Source organism: Drosophila nasuta, chromosome 3, assembly GCF_023558535.2.
Source record: "Drosophila nasuta strain 15112-1781.00 chromosome 3, ASM2355853v1, whole genome shotgun sequence".
NCBI classification, from domain to species: domain Eukaryota; kingdom Metazoa; phylum Arthropoda; class Insecta; order Diptera; family Drosophilidae; genus Drosophila; species Drosophila nasuta.
The window spans coordinates 5972150-5987664 of record NC_083457.1 but is presented as its reverse complement, the minus strand read 5'-3'; the positions used below and the strand labels follow the sequence as shown (position 1 = coordinate 5987664).

Sequence of the window (15515 nt, the reverse complement as noted above, 5' to 3'; positions counted from 1 at the left end):
AACTGGAGTCGAAGCGTTTTAAAGCAAAACTTCTCTGCATCTGTATTTTTCGCAATTATCCTTGAAAATGCAGCGTTGATGTCGAGAGCAACGTTTGTTGGAGCATGTTGAAAGCTTCTAACGGAAATGCGTTTCTTTTGGCCAAGAAGAGGGCGGGGATGCGACGCGCCTGCGACGCATTGGCTAAAACTGAAGCTGCGGCCAAGGCGAGACTCGGTGACTGGCGCAAGAGCTGCAAATAATTTATTAGTTGCGTAAAGAAATCATTTATTTGTTGGTTTTTTTGTTGTGTTGCATCTGCATTTTGGCACTGCCGCTGCCATTTGGGTTGTCTGCCTTGCCAATAAAACAAATAGTGTTGGAAAAAACAAAATTGGGCATCGGTCAGTTTTAGATGCTCGGTTTGTGCATTCACTACAGTTTTAGAATCGTTGAATGTGCAACTCAACGACAAATGCGTCAAAAATTTCAAACCCAGTTTGAATTGTACTGTGATGCAGCTTAACTACAGTCTGAGATGCATTGTATCTACACTAAGAAAAAAATAGGTCGAAAAATTTAGATCATCGACTTCAGCATTGTCCAATGACTGTTTTTTAGAGAATATTCTTTCTAAACTTTGTTTCTTTATTTGTCATCTAACTTGAGTCTGTTCTTTGTCACTCATATAAGAGCGAATTTAGTTGAAAATATGACTATTCAGCAAAGCCTTGAATAGTTTGAAAGGCATAGTATAAGAGTAACAAAATGAGTCACATACTCGTGTCTCAGCTACAGTTTGAATATTAAGTAACTCAGCCACAGTTTGAGAGTCCAGAAACTCGGCTAGAGTTTGAGTGGCGAAACGAAACAAAACCCAACTAATAGGTTGACAACACAGCTAAGTAGATAAGTTAAGAGTTGTGATTTTATTAAAATACGTACATTTCACATTTACAATATGACGAGAATTGCAACAAAGGTTAAGAGTCCCTATAAAACTAAGTACCGCTTTTGGCTGGGCCGAATTCCCACTCAGCCCATTGTCAGACTGCAGCTCAAGTGTCAGCGGATTTACGTTGATTAGAAATATGTTTCGATTCGGATTGATTACGATTAGCAACTAGGAATAGTTAAATATTAACAGCAGAGCACCAGCCCCTCTTCCCTCTCTTTCCCTCTCACTCCATCTGTCTTTTGTCTCGTGTCCCTCACTTTGTCTTCGCGCTGCGTAAATTCGATGTGGACAACAGCGAGCGGGAAGGAGGAGGACGCTCATCAATGTGGTAACCATTTTGTCGCCTCGTTGGCACCTCGTTCTTGCGATTGATTCTGCTCAAGGTGCTGGCACTGGTGGCTCCATTATGCGGTGGCGGTTTCCGTGGCAGCGTGGAGATCTAAGGGTTAACAAAACAGAAGCTTATGAATGTGATATTGGATTCAGGATTCAGGATTTTGTACTCACGCGCTTGTTCTGCTCTTGGGAGTAGTTGATCTCATAGCCCTCACTGATGTGCTTGGGCTTCCAGGGCGCCAACATGGACACTGAACGCGACACGGTACGCGTCATTGGCTGCAACGGCGGCTTTCCCATGGCAGATCCTGGCGTCGCTCCTCCGCCGCCCCGGCGCACATCGTCCCGCGACATGGAGCGACGACGCAGATTGTATGGCTGTGGAATGTCGCCCACTGTGGTGGCATGCAGATAGACCACGCTCCGCTGACTATGCAGGCTAGACTCGCCCTCGGTGCCCGAGCTCTCAGCCGGATAGCGTTCCCGTTCCCTGTAAATGCATCAAAGAATTAGCTGGATCCTCAACGAAACAGTTTTTGCTTTCACTCACTTTCCAAAGCCACCCTCAACCAGACCACGACGATCCGCACTGCGCGCTGGCTTTGGGGGTCCCAGCAGCGGCCGATTCTCAAAGCGTTGCGGCATATCCGCCGAACGCTCCAGCGACATGGCACGCTGCGCATTGCCGCGCTTGTGTCGCTCCGCTGGCTCCGGCTCCGAACCGCTCTCGGAGATGTCCTGCAGCTCACGCGATCGCGAGTAGTGGCGCCTCTTGCGGAAGTCGACCTCATCGCTTCCTGGTTCCAAGTGCTGCATGGAGCTGGCACGCTGTCGCGCTGTGGTCGCCACCTGACCCGACAGACTGTGGCGATAGTCACGCGACGGTGGCGGCGGACTGCGGTCCAAGTTGTAAGCACTCTGAGAGTGCTTCGAGTGCGCCAGCAGCGGGCGACGTCTGTGCATTAAAATAAAATGTATTTAATTGCTTGTCGATTGAGAGTTGCTTGCAACACTCACCTGGGCATGCTAGTGGCCTTGGATATTGTGGGCGGATTCGAGTCCAAGTCCGTGTCGCCAAAGAAGCGCAAGTTCTTGGCTGGCGCAGCGACAGCATTGCGTTTGGTGCGCTTCAGACTCGAGGTGGCCTCGCTGTGTCCATTGACCGACACATTTAGCTGCAGAAAGAATAAATCAACAATTGATATTTTAAATTTATATAATATTTTACCTGCTCCTTGGGATTGCTCTTGGCACGGCGATCCAGCGACTTGAACCAACTGGTCTTCTCGGCTTTGACTGGCGTCGAGGTGGCAGTTTCCTTGGTCTTCTTCAATGCCTTGTCTGTGGCGCCGCGCTTGAGCAGCAGCGGACTAGCTTTCGGTGTGGATAGCCGGCGTCGCATTGAGATGTCCATTGTCTGTTGTGTTGTGATTGCAAATTGAGAATTTGGTTTAGTCTCGCTCACGTCGCTGGCCTAAAAGGGGTCAAAGGTTCAGCCAAAAAGCACAACATTGCACAAGTGGCAGCGGCAACGGCAACGGCAGCGGCAGCAGCAACAGCAACAGGTTGCTTGTTGACGCCAGCAATGTGGGGCAGGTGGCCTTTGCACGAGCCTTGCCACAACTCATGCCTGTCTAATGAGTGGCTGTGTGGCACAACCTAGCGTCAGCCTCAGACTCAGTCTCAACCTCAGTCTCAGTCTCTGACTGTGGCTCTGTGGGGGCGCAACAACCTAACAACAATAACAATTTGAGCTAACGTTGCAAACAAACTTGTTTTTGCCATTTGCGAATGCGAATGCGATTGCGACTACGACTGCGACTGCGAGTTCGAGAATTCGCTCGCTTTTGGGCCCAATGAGACTTTGGCCCACTTGTGGTTGATATTAGAGTACGTATTAGGCTGGCCTATGCCAATGTGAGTCTGCCCTCAATGTATACGTATTTATCTTAACTATTTCGATTTGTATTCGTATTCGTATTTGTATTTGTTCTCCTTCGCTCACTAGCAGCAGCTTGGCAAATGGAATGTCAAACAGGCCCCACAAAACGATGCCAAAGTGGAAACAATTTGACGATTACGCACCCACCAAATATAATTAAATATTCAAATATCGCCGCTTTGGGGCCGCCTTAAGTTTTAGTTTATGGCCAAAGCAGCGGCCATAAATTAGCCAACAACATTATTGGCGCAACACAATTTGTTCTCTCTGTTTTTCGCTTTGGCATTTTGCTTCTCGCATTTGGCTTTTTGCTTTTTTGGCCATGTAGAATCTTCGCAAATGAATGCCAAGCACTTTATGCTTTTTTGAAACATTTCTTTTTGCTTCATTTGATGTTTTTTCTCTTGATTTCGTTCAATTTTTTTTACGATTTTTATTTTTATTTGTATTTTATTGGGCGATTTCGGGCGTCTTGTATTTTTTTTTTATGGCCATCGGGCATGAGCATGAATAATGGCCGCATATTGTCCAAATCGTTTACCACACCAAGAAGACCGCTCCAAACTTTGATCAGCACGCAAAGCATTTTGACAACGGTCCAAACACAAACACACATACACACACGCACGCACTTGGGACACACCTTTCAATAAGCCATAATCGAATTGACGCCTCGCCCCCGCACAAGTTGCAGTCGAGAACAATGCTCCTGCAGGATAGTATTCTGTTTCAAATTGCGAAGGAATCACAGCGAAATCAGTGAGGTAAACATAAAGCAGCTAATTCTCCTATACCCACAGACTGAGGCATGATCTGTGTGTGTGTGTGAGTGTGTTGTTGCAACAACATCCGCTTAGAACAATCTGCTGTCGGACTGATGATGCCACACATCCTCTTGCTGCCGCCAAGGTCTCAGCCAACAAAGTTAACAAGCCCAGCGAGTAAGCCTACAAATCCGCTCAAGCATTGCAAATTAGTTGCTGCTGCTGCTGCTTTTGCATTGCGCAACGTACTTTGTGCCACCTCGGCACAGTAGCCCAAAAAATCGCAGTGCACAGTGTTTTAATCAATTTCACATACGCCCCGTTGAACGGGCAACGCAATGCAACGCGTTGTTTGTTTTGGGTTTGTCCTCTTTTGCTGTCAGCTTTCCTAATTTTCGAGCAGACAAACAGAGAGACAGCAAACAAATAGACAAGCTGTCACATTGACAGACTGACAAACTGACAGTCTAACAGTCTGACAAACTGACAAACTGTCTCACTGACAGCTAGTTGCGTGGGTTTCGTTTGTTGCTTGTTGCTCTTTCCCCCTTTGCTCGCTGCTCCCTGCTGCTTTTGTTCTAGCTTAAACGTTCAACCTCGACGCCTCGTCGCTGCCTCGTTGAATCGCTGCCGCGCTGAATCCGAATCGTTTCCAACTTGAATTTGCAACTCTATTTGGCCAACGCCGTCGCTTTATTGTTTAAACACTATTTCAAGCATTCTTTATGACGGCAACGTCTTGATTCTAATACCCTGCAAACAAGTTCATTGGGCACTGGGGTATGCGAATATAGCCAGAAAGATGGTTCCATAATATGTACCATAATGATATAAGAGAAGAATGAAAATAATTAATACTGAAATAACTGATGATGCAATTCACTAAATAGAGAACATTTTATTACCAAGCTATACTTGTAATATATCTCTTGTAATTGAGTTTCTCCAAATAGCTTAAGAATGTTATTGACTAATATTTCCGATACTAAATATAACTTTTTTGAAGTATAAAAAGTAATGTCATAGACAAAAGAACGTGAACTTGTATCTTTATGTTTAGATAATTTCAAATATTCTAAAGAACATGACTGTCAATGCAGACTACCGAAACTATTTCTCGACAACTATACGCCATGCTTATTTTAATTGCAGTGTATTCCTTCTGAGAGGGCCAAGATTAGCAGAAGCAATTATTCCAAGATAGTTACTTAAACTTCCAACTTTCTTATCTACAGAAAATCTTTTATTCGAGCACACTGAAGAACATATAATATTTCCTCTGATTCGATTTGACGTAGCGCGCTCTCCGAGACGTTTCTCTAAGTGGCCGAGACCGACATGACGACATGACGTCTTGTTGCTGCACCATTTTCGGCACGGCCTGAACGCCCACTTGGCCACTATGAGTGGCAGTGAGCAGGAAGTAGGCGCCTTAGAAATAGATTCGCACAAATAGAATTGCTTGAATAGCAGAGGAAAAAGCAACAGAAACAAGAACTCTACAAATATGTGTGGCTATGAAATACCCAAGGCATACAAAAAATTGAAGTTTTGAGGGGCTCTATAAGTAATTAAGTTATCTGTGAATATTATTAACTTTATCAAAGACCCTAAAATTAATCAGGATTACGGACATCGAATCAGACATCTCAAATTTATGAATTTAACATATGTATCTGCTAGAATATTTTCTATATTTAGATTGGGAGTTTAACAATTGCAAAATTCGCACGTAAAACAAGAGTTGTGGGCGATGACGATGCTCGACCATGCTCAAAGCGACATAGAGACATAGAGAGAGAGAGATAGAGACAGATCGCCCCAAGTCTTGATTAATACGAAATTAATAAGGGGCGGCCCATAACCAAAATCTGCGACTCTAAGCTGAAGCACGGGGGCTGACCCACCTCTTGGAGTAGATCTGGGGACGCGTCGGGGTCACTGAACTACCATCAATTGGGCATTAAGCTGGGACTGGAAGTGTGCTTACCTTTGGTTCGCGTGAGGTGTCTTCGGTCAGTGCGTGGTGCTCGCGATAGCGTGAACGCATCTCCTCCTCCCGGACCATGTAGCGCTCCTTGGTCTTATCCTTCTCCTTCTCCCTCTCCCGCTCCTGTTCCTTCTCCTTTACTTTATCCTTGTCGCGTCGCCTTAAGGTGCTGCTATTGCCATTGGTGAGGCGTGAGGACTGCGTATCCTTTTTACTGCTAGACACATTGCTGGCGCTGCTGCGTCCGCTGCCGCCATGGCTGCCGGTTGCCGAACCCGTAAACAGCTGTTTCACCTTTTCGAAGCCACCCAGCTTCTTGTTGCGTTTCAATGTGCTCGAGTCCTCGTTCTGCTTCTGCTGGCCATGCTGCTCCCGTCGCCGCAACGTGCTCGTCGACACCGGATACTTGTCCAGGTGCGGATCAAAGTGGGACCCGTCGTCAATGGAGCGCTCTCGGTAGACGTAGCTGTGCTCACGACGTTGGCGACGCTGCTGCTCCAGCTGCTGTTGTTGCTGGGCACTCTCGCGACGCTCCTTGCGCAAAAAGGATTCACTGGCCTTCATGTCATCCAGGGCAGTGCGCTTGCGCCATCTGCAAGTATTCAATTAGCGGGTACTATAAGAGGAAGATCTCAGAAACTTACCTTGTGGTTAGATCGCCGTTAAAGGACTCCTTGCGAAAATCATTCTCAATGCCCGAATCACCTTTGTCGAAACTGCGCTGCTGCAGCTTGTCGCGCTTCAAGCTGCTCTGCCAGTAGTCCTGCTGCTGGGAGAGTCGCCCGCGTTCCTGACTGCGCAACTCTGGTGACGATCTGTACTGATCCGTGCCAGTTAGCTGAGAGTCCAGGCTCTTCGGCTCTTGCTCCTGATACTCCACGGGATTATAATCACGCGGCGTAGAGCCGAGACGCTCCCGATGCCGTGACTCGCGTACTTGTCCATCCTTCTGTGTCTCCCTGACATATGTCTCCTTAACGCCACCATGACCATCGTCATAGTACTTAGTATGGCGGTAACGCGAGCTCTTCTCCATCTTTGGCAGCGTGGTGCCGCCTCCATTGGTCATTTCGGGGTGTGAGCGACCCGGACAATAGGTCTGCTGCACAGCATGGCGCTGGTAGCGTTCCTCTGTAGCCTGCTCCCTTTCCCTGTCCTGTTCTCGCTCCCGCTCTGGGCTGTAGTACTCGCGCATCCGTTCTGGCTCTTGTCGTTGATGCTGATGATGTCGCTCTAAAGTGGTAGCCTCACCGAATCGACGCGTCAGTATGCGGTTCTCCAGCTGGGCCCGCCTGTAGCCCAGCTCATCGAGGTAGGGCGAAGGACTGACGCTTCTTATGACCGGCACAATTGGCGGCTCTGAACGCCGCTCTCTATCGCGCTCCCTTTCCCTCTCCATCTCCAATTCCCGATGTCGCTCCACTTCTCGCTCGCGCTCTCGTTCGCGTTGCGGAAACTCGTCCTCGTAATAGACTTTGCGGGTCTCAAATCCCAGTCCCTCATCCTCATCACTCAGGTTGCGTGGACTTAATTGCTGCCAGGGCGAAGGAGAATGGGAGTTACCAAGTCGTGTAGTTGTTGCACCTCCTCCATTCGGGATGGGTGAATATCTGCCCTGAGCTAGACTATGCAGCGGTCTGTCGGTGGCTCTGGGCGGCCTTGCCGGCGCAAAGTCCCGCTGTGGAGTGCGTGAATCTCGGCCAGAGACACGCTGTTGCTCTTCGCTATGATCGAGCTGAGCATAGGTGATACCCTCATTAGGTCTGATGTAGGAGAAGGCTGGTTGATTAATGATGGCCGGCTGCGGTGAGAATCGCTCCATGGACAGACGTTTCACCAGGCCATTGACTGTGCGTCCTTTGGTAAGGGGCAAACGCTCCGCGGGCTGCTGTGAGCTATGCATATTCTCGCTGGACTTGGACTTGAGCGTTTCGATGCGATCCCGTATGCCTACGGATATTGAGGGACCCGTTGAGGAGCCAGTCGATTGCTGTAGCAGCGGTCCGTCAAGCTCCGCCTTGGAACGGCTCCGAGTGAGCAGGTCAGTCAGACCCTGCTCGCTCTCATGCTTCTCGCGCACAGTAACAGCGTCTGACTTGCGTCGCTCGCGCTCTCGGAAGTAGTCCTGCTCAAAGTAATCCTCGCGCTGCGCTTGCTCAATAATAGGCGTCAACTGTGGCTTGCTAGCAGCACTCGGATTGGGTTCACTCCGCTTGGCGTTTACTCTAATCTTGGCCTCCTTGTGGCCACTGCCAACATCACTTTTGCTGCGCACTAAACGTCGACCGCCGCCGTCTTCGAAGCGTGGATCTCGCTCCAATTGATTGACATTCGTGTCGCTCTTGCGACTGAACAGTCCAAAGATCGAGGGTCGCTTGGTGGGTTTCTTGGCTGCCGCTGCGTCGCTGACACTGCGGGCCACAGGTTTGCCCTTCTTGCGTCGCGTTGGCAGTGAATGAAAGCGCTGCGAATCACTTGGCACACTTTGACGCTTCTGTTTGACCCGAAATGTGGGTATATTATCGCCGTTGGCCGCCTTGCTCTGATGCTGGCCTGCCTGAGCAATGACTAGTGCCGCTTCTTTGCGTATGTCCTCAGGATCAATATCCGGCGGCAGCTGATGATATCCTTGTGATGTGCCAGCGATGGGCTGTAGATTTGTCGTCTCGTAATCGTATTCCGACGGCTCGTTGGCACGCTTAGCTGTAAAGAGAGCGAGAAAGAGAGAAAGATTAGAGAACTAGTTCGCATTCATGTAACGACAATTAGCACATTAGCCATCTCTCGCTTGACCCTAGAATCCAAAGCCAACGATGATGTAATATCTTTGCCACAAACTCAACCGACGCTTGAAAGTGTGAATTGGCAACAGCTGGCCGCTAAATAAGGCAGCTGGATCAGCCCAGACCAGATGCTGCTGGTCTGTTTCATTGTGTTGCTCACAATGGATTTTGCATTAGCCCACGTTCGCGTTCTATGGAACGTGTAGTAGTCTGTAATCGGGCGCTGTAAGCGCTAATGGCCATTCAAGTGCCTCTTGGGCCAATGTGAAGAACGAGGCGCTACTTGGCAAGCAATATAGCTGGCTGCTGGCTGTTGGACCGGCAGAGCGGCGAGCAGAGACCGACTTCCATTCGATGACCATAAAGATGCTTCATCCACTTCCTCACTTGTTCATAATCATTATTATTTAATACGCCGAAAACAAAAAACGTGCCGCTCTATCTCAAGCAGCACACCAAAGCGATCATCATGAACAAAACAAGATTGCTGACCAGCTGAACACCACAACAGCGGCAGAAACGTGCGTGTTCTGTGATAGCTATTTCAACTCTTTGTTTTTTGTTATTTTGCGCGTTTCTCGTTTCTGTAGTTGTTGTTGTAGCTGTTGTTATTGCTGAAGCTGCTGCTAAGACTGATGTTGTTGCTGCGGCTCTTGGCGGCTCATCAAGTCAACTAGCGCGCCCCGAACGGGAGCAATCACAACAACACAGTACGCACGAGATTACGCATCTTGACACTCAGCACTTGTTAAGCGATAGAACATGCTGCAGACACACACACATACACACACAATCAAACATGCATACAAATGACTGGCACTCGTGCAAGTTTGTTGCCTAAGTCATTTGTTTTACATGCGTGGAAATTGCACTGACCTTGACGAGTCGCAGCATACACACACACAGACAGAGGCAATCACTAGCAACTGCTGCCGCTGGCAGCCACATCTTCAGCTGTTCAGTTGGAGCTGTCGCCACGCCCACCTCAAAGACAGACTATATGAAAGCTATCGGTGTCTTTGACTAATTCGATATTTGCTATTTGAATAGCATGAATAATGACAAGCTGGGCGTGGCGTGTGTCAAATTGCTATCACAATCCATTAAAGCAACACCATTCATACGGGCAGCTTAAGAATAGCTTAAGAATCAACACACATTCATAAATACCATTCCGCGACATTATCTCCGCATGTAAGTTGTTGCCTAAGCCTAAGCTTAAGCTTAAGCTGCCTGATTGACCCGAATAACTATCGAAACACTTAGTGAAAGCAACATGTTGTGATGTGCTGATTCTTCTTCTCAAGATATGTTATTAGAAACTTTAAATGGGAGTATCATTTGTGAATTGTTATGTTAAATTATACACACACAGTTTTCACAACCGTGTTTTATGTTCTATCGAAAAAAAAACATGAAATTTGAGTTGTAAAGAACATAAAATTTTTATTTATTACACTTCTCACATCATTTATCACACTTGTATGATAAATTTCCTAAGAAAGTTGTAAATTTTTAAAATTTAATAAGTGTTTTACTCGCACTTCTATTCTTTTTTTTATTAAATATCAAAAGATTTATACGTAATCAAATTTTCGATTTCATACATGAAAAATCATTTATTTGTAAGATGGTTTTTAATTAAGCCAATTATAACAATTATGTTACAAATCGGATACAGATTGATTGAAAGTTATTCAGAAGTAAGTAAAATTATAAATAATAATTATAGTTTTCGCTACATCTGACAGCCTTTTTAAATAAGAGATTCAGCTGCGATTTTACTAAACCATTTAGAAATTTTACTACTTAGCTGCCATGTTTACAGCTCACATTTGCGATCGACCTGTAATTATTCACTTTGTTTTTACTTTACTGATAGAATCATTAGCTGATTTTATAGCTGTTGAGCTGAGCATTTAATACAACAAATTTCGATAAAAATCGCTTTAAAATCATTGTAACTGTTTATAAAGCGCTTAACAAGAGCAAACACACCATCGAAGCACTGATTATCCGGGTACCTGTTTTACCCCTGCGAACTGCGAACTACGAACAGAGATTGCAGCTTGGCAAAATGATGATATGCGATCAACTGTCAAGCTAAATGTGTCAAGGTAAAATGTGGCTATGCACCACACACACAACACACACTAGCATATCGTATGCGTGTGTATGTGGTTTGATAGGTTGCCGCGGCTGTCAGTCAACATGCGAGGTTGTGGTTACCTCGAGGAGCATCGCATGCCCATCACATTGTGTTGTTGTTGTTGTTTGTGTTGCTGTTGCACTGTGCTTAGCTTAAGGTGGTGGCTGCTTTTAGGCAACAGGAAAACATAAATTGCAACTAAGCGACAGTTGTTGCCGCCTGTGCCACGCGGCTGCCAGTGAAACCGAAGTCAATGTCAAGTAACAGTAAATGCTCTTGCCTTGCCGCATTCCCAGCGATCTCTTAACAATGCCTCTGACTTCGTCTTCTACCCCGACTTTTGCTCTGACTCTGACTCTGACTTCGCTTCGACTCTGCTCTGTGCTCTGGTTTCTACGAGTGCAGCTATGATTGATTGCGAATCGCTTGTTGAGAGCCCAAAAGCAAGAGTAACAACAACAACAACAACAATAACAACACCACGCAAAAGGCGCTGAAAGGCATTCATTAATTTAATCATCGATCCACTTAATGAATTCGTACCATGGCCAACGGGCTCTATGATTTGTATGCCCATGCCGAATGACTTCGAACGCTTCCCCATTGACTTCCAATGAGCATAAAGTGCCTTCGGGACTTACTCTCTCTCTCTCTCCCCTCTCTCTGTCTCTCTGTTGTGCTAAATGCAACAACAACCACAATTTCTTTTCGGCGTACTTGCGATAACACTGATCTAATCTGATCTGAACCAATTTTTCAGCCTTCACCAAAAAAGTTTACAAACTGCTCTCGTTCGCAGCCCATTGGCAGCTTCTCCCTGCACTAGTTTTTGGTTAACAGGTATTTCGTGAAAGGAATTTTTATTTACTCACTAAACTTGCTCGAGAGTAATTCAATGCGTTTAGGCTTGTTTATTAAACTATTGTCACAATTAGTATAGCACATAGATCGAAAAGTCGTGTGACTGAGTAACAAAATGCATTAAAAGTAATGCATCCAAATGCGATTTAATTCATCACACGACATGTTAAGTGATGCGGTACTATTGTATTGTATTCAAAATTGATTTTGAGTACGTCAACAATTTTGCAAAACAATTATCTTATTAAAGTGTGATTATAGACAGACCTAATAACCATAATTATGAAAATACAAATATATTGTAAGCAGCTGCTCTAGTAGCCAGGAAAGTTAAGTTGAGTACCTGGTTTACAGCCGTATTATGTGTTACTCATTCTCATAATTTACTGGAATACAAAGTGAATCATGTGTAGCTGGGTGTGGGTGTAAAATTGTTGACTAAAGCTTTGAAAGAAAAAACGAGTAATAAAATATGTTAACTTCATATAAAACCATTTGCATTTTCTATAGTTCTCCAATGAAAGTCGGAAAGTCTCAGAAAAGTAAAACTACATTTCGAAGAATTAACGTATTAGCAAGAATTCTGCCAATGTTCTTTCAGTGTTGCACGCAATTTTAATCTCTTGATATAATAAGTACTATTAACCCTGCCGATTTCCTGATATCAACTTTCTCTGGCAAGCCACGGTAGATTATCAGTTTAGACTAGCCAAAAATTCGCATGTGGATGCCACATTAAGAGCAACCGCAAGGCCAAAATGTTCCATATCAATAGCGCCCACAACCTGTCAAGTGGCAGATAGCAGTCTATTAGGGCTGTCCCCCAGCACCCCCGTATTCCCCCTTCTGTGCCTTGTCCACCCGCATTCTGTGGCCACTACTGGTCTAAGTTCAAGCGAGCAGCACTAATGAACTGACTGGGGGCCAAAATCGACATTGCAAAAGAGACGCGAAAGGCAAATGGGCAGTGGCATGCCAGTGCCAAAGATCTTGAGGCTCATGGTCGTTCCGCTGCGACTGCGACTCCGATTGTGACTGCGACTGCGACTGCGGCATGCCACAACAGAGTGCGGCGCGCCTTTCGGGCATTTCAATTAACCTGCGCACTTTCGATTTCATTGGGCCGAGCCTAGGCCTCTGAATCTAAGTATGGGACACGGGAGGGAGCAGGGGTATGAAGGCAATGAAGGCATGGACCTGAACCTGGACCTGGGCATGGCAGAGGCTTTGAGGTTTTTAGTTTTATCTAGGCGGGGACCTCGAGCAGCAATTCCGATGCTAAACGACCGCGCACTCATTCCAGAATTGAAATAATTGAATGCCCTTGTGCTCTTATCGTTGAGAAGGTTCTAAAGGGGTTCCCAGGGTGCCAGGCTGCCAGGCTGCTTTGGCCAGCCTCCTAATCACATCAAAAGCGATGCCGCAGCGCGACGCGTCCTTGAAGCTGGCAAATGCCAGGCAGCTAGGCAGCTGGGCAACCAAGCAGCCAAGGGTCTCTCTCTCTCTCTCGAATGTGACAAGTATGTAAATAAGCCAGTTGTATTGACATGCGCCTGTTCGATCCTTCACTCTGCGCCGCTGGATTTGCCTTAAAATCGTGCTACTCGCTGGCTCCAATTAAAATAGCTGCTATGCACTTGAGTTGTCGTTCGGGTGGTTGAGTTGCTGTTGTGATTGTTGTTGTTGTTGTTGTTGTTGTTGGTGTCGATGTTTAAGCTGATCTCGAATGACTTTCAAAACAAATACAAATAGAAACTTTCGCTAAAGAATGGACGCGGTTCATTCGCGCTAGCCGAGGCTTTAACGAAAGACTTAAGCGACAAACTTGTTTCGCACAGCAGCTGTCAACATCACATTAAGTGAGAGCAAACAGCAACAGCAACAGCAACAACGAAGGAGACAACGAGAGAAACGGAACACACAAAAGACACACAGTCTTTTAGACGGTGCCAGTGCCGAGTGCCAAAAGTTCGCTAAAAATAATCTCAGACTCATTTCAATACACATTTTCGATAAACAAATGACGCAATCTTTGCAATTCAATGCGAGAATCTGAACTGGACTCCGGAGTTGTGCTTTAGCAAAGCAGCAGAGGGAGCTGATTCGATTCGAGTTGCTTGACTTTATTGAATTGATTGAGCTTGAGCTGATCGACAACTCCATTTGCTGCCAGCATTATATGTACGTACGTACGTACAGCTCTTGTTGTTATTAAACACACTTGAAAAACACACACATTTAATAACAGGCGACCGCGACAACAACACCCAATGCCAACCAGGCAAAGAACCTGACTGAGGCAAATACTTGGCCAACAACGACGCAAAACACCGCAGCGGCCAGTTAACAGTCATGCGGAAGGGGTCGACGGGCAAGAGAGGAACCAAGCTGAAGCTGAACTGAAGCTGCTGCCTACGCCAATGTCACAAAAGCAAAATAGTGCGAAATGGTGGGCAGGCGATGCCAAAAATGAGACTTACTTATTAATTAAGTTTCTTTTGGCCGGGCTGACAGTTTTTCTTGCCGTTGTTGTTGTTGTTGTTGGCGCAATGAAGCACTATAAAACAGAATATGCAAATTATAAAATTATGAACAAATAAAAAAAACATAAATGGCATTTTAATGGTGGCGATGGCGTGCGCGGGCAGCCCCAGAGATCATCGTCGTCGTCGTTGAATTAGTTGTCATTCCCTCCCCTTTCGCTTTGCCCTGCCACTTGCGTCGCTGTTGCCACAACAACAACAATCAGGTTTGACAAATTCGAGCAAAGCAATTCCATGTGAAAATTGCGTAGTAGGAGGAACTCAAACAAAGCCATCATCAGCAAGTAAGCACATTAACTTAACTGCAGAGTAGTCGACTCTGAAAGTACCCTGCATTTATTTTCAACTATTTATATTTAGCTGAATTTATATTGAAGAATTGCTATTAGCAGCGAACTATTTGTTTAACACATTTAACAAAATTATATATCTATATTAATTTTAAGTATTTGGATATAATTCTCTTTTTTTTCATTCATTAATTTTAATCACAATATGTGTTGTGATAGAAATTACAATGGTTATGAAAATCATTCAACCAAATGAAGTATTAAATATACTCTTACCATTTAAAAATTTTGAAGAATACTCAAGTTTTCCCCTTTGCATACCCACTATACGAAAAAGGGAAAGGTGTTATAACTTTGTGCCCTCAAGAAATGTAACAAGTAGAAATATTCTTTATCAGTAAGAACAGCTTAAGTGATATAGCCATGTCCATCTGAACATCATACAATAATAACTAGAGTATTTATGATTTCTCAATCATTACCAAAATATAATCAACAAATATATTAAGCACAAAGCTACGCAAAATTAGGATATTTTAGGTTTAAAGATGATAATAGATTCTATAAACATATTTAGATATTTGAATTTGAATGTTGAAAATATATTGACGTTCGACGTAAACTATTGAAAATATATTAATAAACGATGTTATTCAATCAAAATTATATATACACTAAAATGTTGATTAAAAATTCCGCTAATGTGCTGAACTGTCACAGCACGTGACTTAATTAATTTTCGTATGACACGGCATACCCTCATTTTGGGTTTAGGCCATTTGGGTACAGGGTATGGCCGGCCACTTAAAAAGCTAATCAAATTCAAAGCTGGCCACAAATTAAAAATCACAGCAAGCGAACGGTGCAAAAATTGCACGAGTCGGAAACGGCGAGGCAATTTCATAATGATGCTTACGCTC

The 15515-nt window shown here is 45.2% G+C and overlaps 2 protein-coding genes across 2 annotated transcripts in view; one reads left to right on the top strand and one right to left on the bottom strand.

The window, feature by feature from the left end:
- The window catches only part of LOC132788844 (protein EFR3 homolog cmp44E), a 67086-nt gene that overhangs the window by 25651 nt on the left and 25920 nt on the right, over positions 1 to 15515 (top strand). The gene's annotated exons all lie outside the window — the stretch shown is intronic.
- The window catches only part of LOC132789045 (trichohyalin), a 34112-nt gene continuing 19486 nt past the window's right edge, over positions 890 to 15515 (bottom strand). Inside the window, exons 3-9 of the mRNA XM_060796785.1 lie at positions 6614 to 8672; positions 5970 to 6561; positions 2502 to 2690; positions 2291 to 2448; positions 1824 to 2228; positions 1445 to 1763; positions 890 to 1376 (exon numbers count right to left, since the gene is read on the bottom strand). Of these exons, the coding sequence (XP_060652768.1) occupies positions 1191 to 1376; positions 1445 to 1763; positions 1824 to 2228; positions 2291 to 2448; positions 2502 to 2690; positions 5970 to 6561; positions 6614 to 8672 (3908 nt within the window). The 3' untranslated portion in view covers positions 890 to 1190. The remainder of the gene's footprint in view (positions 1377 to 1444; positions 1764 to 1823; positions 2229 to 2290; positions 2449 to 2501; positions 2691 to 5969; positions 6562 to 6613; positions 8673 to 15515) is intronic.